We start from the raw sequence: 9576 nt of genomic DNA, 5'->3' as shown, positions 1-9576 counted from the left end.
ATCGGACCATTCCTCCTGGTACCTCCCCCACAAAAGGTCAAAGTTTTGAATAACCAAAACTTTTATAAAATCCGAAATAAGCATTAGCTTCTCTTTATATTCCACATCCTTCACATCCCATTATTTCCACTAACAAAAGATCCGTTGTGAAAATGGTATGTATCGGTCCACTCCTTCTGGTACCTCCCCCCATAAAAAGCGAAATTGTCATCCGATTCTATTCAAGACTTGGTACATTCCAAAATTTCCATTAACACAACACAGTCCAAACCTGGCAGGTCGCAGTATTTATATCATATTTATTTAAGTCCGATACGAAATGGCCAATATTGGCCCATTTCTTCGGAACCTGCTGCATAAGGTGTTAAACATTTGAATAATCATAACAGAAGTCAAAATATTTTTCAATAATCGAACATTGGCTGAGGGTATACATTTGTCGGCAAAATCGACCGATAATTTTTTACTTGTTTTTTTAAATATTTCAACACGAAGGCAAAACAGAAATATTCTTTAATACACTACCAAATTCTGAAAAATAACAAGAAATATTGAAAGTGTTACAATATTTGCATTCATATTTTTTTAAATATTTTAATAGAAAAACTTAAGAAAAATATTAAAAAAGTGATAAAATATACGTAATTCAAATGACTCATAACAATTCCATGCCATGTTGAATGATATCTCCAGTGATTCTTCAAGTAATTTCAATTTTCATTTAACTTCGTCTTTGTCCCAAACAAAATTGAAATCTTTACTCAGTTCTAATAAATCCAATTCGAATGAATCTCAACCGTTGACTTCGGTGCAAGAAAGTGATGACAAGTGTTTAGATTCGAAAAATTTATTGCTGTCTGTCTCAACGAATGGTGCTGATAATTTAAGTTGGAAATTCTTCGAACAAGTCGATACCCTAGATCATCAGCTGAGAAATGATGAGGTGAGTTTTTTTGTCGTAAATTTCTTGGATTGTTCTTATGTTTATAAAGCTTAAAGGTGGGAAAAACAGAATTAGAACTTAACAAAAAAGCAAAGGCTATAGTCGTGCGGGGTCGACCATGTGATACCCTACAACACTACAATATGTTAGAAGCCCCCTTTTGTCCAAATCCATATTGGAAGATTTCTCTTTTGGAATTATGTCATGTAGCACTGCAGAGATATTACCTTAGCATTTTAACCAGCGACATTTACCCAATATTTACGCACTCCGTCGTGCTGTTAGTTGTTGTGATCCATTTTACAGCTAAATATAATCCAATGGTAATCCAAAATGCTAGAATTTTTCCCTGTCCTTAACTCTCTTCTCAGGCGTGTCGATTGGCTTCAATTGTATGATTAGAATTTTTTTATGTTCTCCGTTCGTTTGTACCCCTAAATCTCCAAATTTAGACTTATTTACATAATTTGCTTGTCTACGATATTTGGCTACATTCATCTACGAAGTCAGCAAAAAAAGCCAGAATATCGCCTTTTGTGTATTTCGGATATCGCCTGTAAGTAATGTTGGTATTTTTTCACACAAACGAAGTGGTCCATTCTACCCGCTGTCCTAAAATCTAACTTCATGCGAGATTCCGTGTCCTTTAGTTTCTATTTGTGACCTTTATCTTTGAAAACAATAGGCCTAGCTCTTCTGAGCCTAACCCACCCTTGTGAAAATATCGTGAGGATCATTGCAACCTTAAACTGTGTTGTAAGGTGAAAAAATATTACAAACTATTCACTCAAATATTATAAGTCTAAATGAAAAAGTCGCATGCGATAAAAAATATGAAATAATAAAAAAATGTCGCCCACTTCACGTTCACCCACTAAATATTACCCGATGACCTTAGAAGCCTTCTGCCAGCCCTAAGCTCTAGCCCCGTGCTATCTTCCGCTTCGATTGGTATATAATTGCGAGCTGTAGAGCAACTGCAAAATTAGGAAATTTTTCAGTTTTCAATCCCTAAATATTAAGAGATCATCTCCCACAGGAATAGGCTTCTATTCTGGCTCTTGCCCCACCTCCATTCGGCATTTCATGAAGACAAATTAACATGGACAAACGGACAGAGGACGGACGGACATACATAGCTAGATCGACTCAGTTCGGCGAGATAGGGAGATCCATATATACTTTCCTATGTGGGAAACCAATATTTCGAAGCATTACATAATTTTTGGCCCAATCAAACTTATAATACCCCCAACACATAGTGTTGTAGGGTAAGAAACCTCACAAATTTAAAATAGTTATTTTGGGGAATTTGTTCTAAAATCGTAGGAATTGATTCTTCTTGTCTATGTAGGTTGACGTTTTGGTATGTCTCACATATAACGATATAACAATCTCCATGTGATTTCGTTTGAATATTGAATCCTAATAATTTGCGTTTTTATCGTTTTGAACTATTTTTACCTTTTACTTGTTCGAATATAACCTCCCAGAATAAGAAAATAAAGAAAATCGGTCTAGACCAAAAGAAATATAAGTTTACATTGAGGATATATCTTAATAGATATATCTTAATTGATTTTGCGCAAAATTGAAAGACTTTTTTTAAGAATTTGATCGAATAATCAATCCAATCTTAAACCTAACTTGTCAACTTTTTAATTGCATTTATCAAAATATGTTCCATATTTCGCATTGGTTGCAAAACAGAAGTGAAATTGTGCAAAAATATATTTGGGAGCTAAATTTCGTGTTTGAAGTTAGGAATCGTTACTACTGCATTTGACAAAAAATTACCTATGCAGAAATTTACGTTTTCGTATAACCCCATATAAGCGTTCTCATTTGAGAGGTATTTTTCGATGGATTTTTTTTTTAAACTTTTTAAGTTCTTTCCGAATGGTGGAGGGTATAAAAAACCGAACTAAGATGTTTTTATTAGTTAAACCTTATATATATACAGGTCGCAATAATCTTCTGACAGTCACGGTAATTTACATAGAGGTAAGTTTAAGGTGAAATATCTGTTAGGGTCAGAATAGAAGCCTATTAGTTTTGAGATGAATTGGCAAAATTTGTCAAAATAGGTCCAGCCATTCTTGAGATATAAGCATTTTAGCAACATCCCCCTCCTTTGTATATACACATTGTATATATTTCGCTATATATCCGATATATTAACTATCGGCATCTACGTAACGGTCAGAATTGACCTGTTCGTCTATTTGTGAATTCGACGGAATTAAAAATATTCGCGATTTAATGAAAAGGTCGCTTTTCGAAATTATGTTGCCACTAAATATTACCCGATGACCATCAAAATTGGAAAGCTTCTGCCCAGCCTTAAGTTCTAGCCCCATGCTAACTTCCGCTTCGATTGGTCTATAATTGCGACCGGTAGAGCAACTGCAAAACCAGGAAATTTTGCAATTTTTGGTCCATTTCAACCTCTAAATATAATGCGATCATCTGGAAAGCAATAGGGTTCTATTCTGGCTCTAGCCCCACCTCCATTCTAAATTTCGTGAAGATTGGGCCATAATTGCGGCCTGTAGAGTGATTACAAATTAACATGGACAGACGGGCGGACATACATAGCCAGATCGACTTAGCTCGGCGAGATAGGAAGATCCATATATACTTTCCTATGTGGGAAACCAATATTTCGAGGTGTTATATAATTTTTGGCCCAATCAAACTTATAATAAACGCAATATACATTTTGTGTAATAAAACAATAAAATCCTTAACCCAAATGAAAACAAAAATCCCTTAAAATTGTAAACATCCGCATACTATCATAACAAACGACGTTTTTTGCAATATAAATTAATCCAGACACAGTCACTCAGTCAAGATGTCACAATCAATTGCCGCTTTTAGGTCCCAAACTGTATCATGGTTGAGTTTGTTTGTTGACAATTTTTGTTTTCAATTTCCGAAAATTAAATTAAGCAATAACTAAAAGAATTAAATAGTATTTTCGTATGCAAAAGGGTCAATATTGGGTTGTCACGAAAATAAAATTGCTCTTGGAATGCGCAAAAGGCAAAGAAATTAATGCAAAACAAGTAAAAAAGCTGTCAGTTCGGCCGGGACGAACTTTGAATATCCTCCACCATTTGAAACGAATTTGGCAATTCTCAACAACAATAAAATCCGTTAAAAATTCTGCAAAAATTTTAAAAATACGGAATTTAGCCTTAATATTAGGGTCCATATGACGACGTGGGCCTGCATAGGCAACTTTTGTCATAAGCCATTAAAATATTCAAATGCGAAACTTAGAAAAAAAATCGGTGAATAATGTAGCTAAAATCATAAATACACCGAATATCGGGAGATACCGTTATATGTGGGCTATACGAAGATGTGGACCTGCACAGACAAATTTCTGTCTTAGGCTGTATTATTCATTGCGCTCTTCAAATACCAAATTTGAAACAATTCCTGTAAATAATGTCGCTAAAATCATCAAAATACCGAATATCGGGAGGTACCGTTATATGGGGGCTATTCCATAACGTGGACCTACATGACCCATTTTCAATACCAAAAGTCCTGCAGACATAATATACATTTGAGTAAAATTTTATCAATCTACCTCAATTCGTTCGGAAGCTAGAGGTATTTCCACAGACGGACGGACATCTCTAAATCGACATTGAATTTTATGCTGATCAAAAAGATATATACTTTGTGGGGTTTAAAATGTATATTTCGAGGTGTTACAAACGCAATGGCAAACTTAATATACCCTATGGTGGAGGGTGTATTAGATACAGATTAATTTTCATTTCAGGCTAATATTTTGTTCAAATAACAATGGAAGTTTTCATTTGGCGGAATATGCAGATCAGAGAATAAATTCATTTGAATATATATCTGCATACATACACATATGAAATCAAGTACATAGAAATTCACTTTATAACTTTTACGCCATTGCCAACATTTTCCCACCCCCACTGCAGCCACGTTACATTGCATCTCTACGTACACAACTTTACAACATCTCATCACTGATCCGATCCGCCAAAAACAAATGGCAAATGGAAAATAAAATATTTTCAAAAGCCGAATTCAGACATAAAAGTCAACTTTGTTGGTGATGGTGGTGTTGTTGTTGGTGTATGGCATAAATGTGTGTGCTTGTGAATGTTTCCCTTTACATTTGTCAGCGTAACATTAATGCACCAGAACACATACTTGTACACACATACACACTTAATTCAACGAAAATGGATTTGCTTTTCTCGATGTGTTTATTTGCATGCATATAATGCATACAAACATTTGTATGTATGTGCATGATATCTGTACAAATAAACACTTATATGTATATGTTACCACCATATGTTTCATTACTAGCATTATTGATGTTGTTGTTGTTGACGTTGTTGCAGTTTTTGTTCGTATTGCGTTTTTAACTGGAAACATTTACACAGTATTTAAGGATTAAGCGAATTATATTAAAACAGGAAACCACCACAACCGGCAACAATACCAACAACAATAACAACATGAGTAAACTTACGTACAAGTAAAAGTTGGTAGTGGCAGTGACAACAGTTATAAGGATATGTATGAAGAAAACCGCATAAACATTTTTCAGTTCCGTCGAGCAAAAAAAAAAAAAGAAAAGAGAAGTCAAGGTGTAAAAAGCATTTATTATTTCCGAGGTAAAGGTTAATTTCGCAAATGGTATACCGGCTGGGGTCGGAAGTAAGCGTGGCGGCGAAAGTAATGAAGATACAATTTTTCGAATAATTTAAAATTTCAATATTGAAGGCTGTCCAAAAAAAGAACGCAAGTAGTGAAAATACAATCGAATAATTTAAATGTTTAGTATTGAAGCTGACTAAGACAGAATATTTTAACTCTTCATAGATGGTTGTTCATTATTTCGAGATATTCCTTTCAAGCCGTAATTGATACAATTCAAGGATTCATATGTGTGTATCTAGGGGGTTTACACGTAAGAGTGAACTGGAGAAGTATTCTTTAAATGATTTTTCTTAAGGCTTTAATAAACAGAGTCAGAAACCGGCAACTTATCTTAAATATTTCAAAAAACACAGATTTCCAAACTTTAAATAATTAAAGAATGTAATGTAAAAAAAAAATAGTAAAGAAAGTCTTAAAGTCGGACGGGGCCGACCCTACACCACTTTGCTAATTTAGTAGAACTCCGCATAACAATTAAAAGTTTTTATGGGAGAATTCAATCATACACCCTATGATTATAATTATAATTTAAAGTTCAAAAGACTAAATATGCCGAAGCATTTGTATCTTTTAAATTCGGACCTGTATTGCCCATTTGATATATACGGGAGCTATATCCATATATGAACCGATCTTGATAAAATTTGGCATACTTATTTTCAGGCCTAATTTGGTTGTATGTGCAAAATTCCATACTATTCGGACTGATATTATACGTTTGGTGCACAATAAAAGGCAAATTGGACGAAGTTATATATGCGAGCTATATCTAAATTTTCACCGATTATCTCCAATTTCAATAGGGTTCGTCCTTGGGCCAAACAAATGATTTGTGCAAAATTTCATCTGGATAGGACAATAAATGCGAACTGTATTTTTTTTTTTTACAAAAATACTTGGACAGAAGGACAGACAGACGTACGGACGGACGGACATGCATAAATCGACTCAGAATGTGATTCTATGCAGATCATCAAAAGGAAATATGGGTCTATCTCGTTTCCTTTTGCCTGTTACAAACAAATGCAAGAGACATAATACCCTTGTGGTGTAGGGTATAAAAATGAGTGAATTAAAAATATATGTGTATTTATTAGGGTCTTATGGGAGCAAACTCAGGTCGTTGTAGTCTCTTGCTGTCAATGTGTTTCTATAGATTCCACACATAAGAAATGAGTTTAGAAAGCTAAAGTTAACAACAGCTGGCCTCCACAATTGACTATATTACGTATACGTATTGGAATGTATTATCGAAATACTCATACGCACAGACGGCTTTGGAATACACTGGCTTCAGTGGTTAAAAAACACATATTTAAAGCCAAATCTGTTGGAAAATCTAGCCAGAAACTTGCAATGAAATTTGCAACAACGAAATTTGACATATAACATTCCTTAATTTTATATTTTTCCCAAAAATTATGTTATGAGGGAGATTTTAACTTAGAACCGAAAGGAAATACAATAGTTACAAAAAATTTAACTTGTAATATATATTACTATTTTAAATCGTTTCGACTGTCATTTCCTTTCTTTTTTTCTTGCGGTGTAAGTTCTTGCACTTTGGCTTTACCTCAAGCTCATTTTTCAATATTTGTTGAATGGAATATTGCGATACGTTCAGATCACGAGCCGTTTTTCGGCCACTGTTCAAGTCCCTTCTTTACTTTTCGAACCATTTCTGCTGATGTTGCTGTTTTCTTCCTTCCACTTCCTTGACGTCGGGCTACGCTACCAGTATCGCGGTAACGTGCGATGGTACAAGACACAAGAGATTTATTAACATTTAAATGCTGGAGTGCTCTAACGATAGCCACTTGTGGTTTTCGAGACAAATGTAAAGAAAACACCCTACCACGTTTTTTTGGATAATTCTCACTGGAATCACTGTCACTGGAATAATTTTAACAGCTTTCGGACGAGTGGCTTAGAAATGACAGCAGTCTGAAGTTGGCTGCAGTTTTTTCATCTCACCCGGTATAAATTTTGAATATGTTCCGCTGCAAAATTCTGACATACATATCATTTTACGGGTCAAATATTATCTCTCCGAAATATAAACTTAGGACACAATGTATCTTTGAATGAAACTACTCCTAGAACATGTGGAGCCGTCCATCTACTTCAGCTGCCGACGTATGCCAAATATTACAAATAAGCCTTATTTTTAAATATCATAACTCTCATATATATTGGGAAATAATTCACAGCCTTTTTTGGATTTTATCGGACCATAATATATTTACCAAAGTAATTAGAACAAGTGAGGCTTCTAATTTTCTATTCTATTCTAAATTTTCTTTCTTCCGATTTCTTAGGAAACTTTTCATGATGCTAAATAACGTTTGTAATTTTTCCTTTCCTCCTATGAATGATGTTCACTTGCAACATACAAACCCGAATAGTTTTCTTCGGCACAGGTTAATTAAAATCTTCGAAAAAAATTAAATTTACTAGAAACCTATTACTCCTATAAACCATTTCTGTTCCACTTAACCATTTCAACCAAATTCATCCACACTGTAAAATATTATCCCTTCAGGCAATCCTCTCCGTTGTCACCAAATAGTGTGTGCATGAAAAATATTTAAATATTTCCACACATTGAGTTCTAGGACGAACCAAAAAACATACGTTACCGGATTATACTCTTTGACTTTTTGTTGTTGGTTAAAGGAAATACCATTTCTCCGCACTTGAATGAACAAAAAGTGAGGAAGGCAACAATCTCCCCACCAAACAAAAAAAGCCAAAAAACTCGTGTGAGAGTGGTGCAATGCAGACATATGCAATATCCTTGAATATCCTTGAACATTGGCTTCAATTTAAATGCTTTCAGTTTTACCTCAAACAAGAGCAGCGACTGACTATCTGCCACAATGACACTTCTTATTTTATTTGTAATGGCGTCTGTAGGTATGCACGAGTGTTGCAGTGCCAAAAATAATGTTGTAACAAGTTGCAAAAAAAAAAGAACGCTTAAATACTTTGTAACACATTGTTAAGACAGATTCACATGCATATATGTATGTGCAGATAATGCCTCCTGTATTTTTTTGCGAATTTACCATGGGTAATTCCGTATGAATGCTCGAAAGTAAATTGAAGAAGTTCATCTCCGACAAAAATGAATTTTGATGTTTGGTTATAGTACAAATATAATGCTTAGGAAATTCATATTTGATAACAGCAACACAATTTATAGGAAACGGTTACATTTAAATATATTTGTAAAGATAGTGTGAAGAGTCTAGAAGTCATTAAAAATATTTTATAAATTTAAAAACTATATCTCCATTAGCCCTTGAAAAATATAATCCAGCAAATGAATCGTAGATTTTTGACGAATATTTTTTAAAGGAGTATCAGGGAAGTAATCGTCAAGTTTTTAAAATTATTTTTCGAAGGATTAACAGAGCTATAATTGTTTATATCTTAAAAATTTCAATCCCGAAACTGTCGGGGATAACCCTGGATTTTAAAAAATCATATTTAGTAGAGGATCTTTGTGGAAATATTTTTGGAAGGCTATCAGAATTTCAATCGTGAATTTTTAAGAATATTTTTAAGCGGTAGTCAAAGCTATAATCGTGATTTTTCAAGAATATTTACTTGGCGACAATAAGGTATATAACCGTATTTTTTTAATGAATACTTTCAAATCATTTTGAAAACTTAAACTAATAAGGACTAATAAGGCATAAATCTAACACTTTAAAAAAATTAAATCACGACGATGACAATCACGACTAAAATCGTTGATTATATGGATATATGTTGTTTGTGCCCCAAATATTAGATATTTTCAAGATCATTTTTGAGAAGACAAAAGATTTACAGTCAAAGATTTTTTTAAATATATTTTAAAAGAATATCTGGGCTACAATCGTGGATTTTTAAAGAAT

At 33.8% G+C, this 9576-nt stretch overlaps 1 protein-coding gene across 1 annotated transcript in view; it reads left to right on the top strand.

Annotated features, from left to right (window-relative positions):
* The first annotated feature begins 673 nt into the window (after positions 1–673).
* Positions 674–9576, top strand: part of LOC101896930 (serine-rich adhesin for platelets) — a 74378-nt gene continuing 65475 nt past the window's right edge. The window contains exon 1 of the mRNA XM_020036718.2: positions 674–943. Coding sequence (XP_019892277.2) covers positions 674–943 — 270 coding nt within the window. The remainder of the gene's footprint in view (positions 944–9576) is intronic.

The sequence above is a fragment of the Musca domestica genome, unplaced genomic scaffold (assembly GCF_030504385.1).
Source record: "Musca domestica strain aabys unplaced genomic scaffold, Musca_domestica.polishedcontigs.V.1.1 18, whole genome shotgun sequence".
NCBI classification, from domain to species: Eukaryota; Metazoa; Arthropoda; class Insecta; order Diptera; family Muscidae; genus Musca; species Musca domestica.
This window is presented reverse-complemented; position numbering and strand designations above follow the sequence as displayed.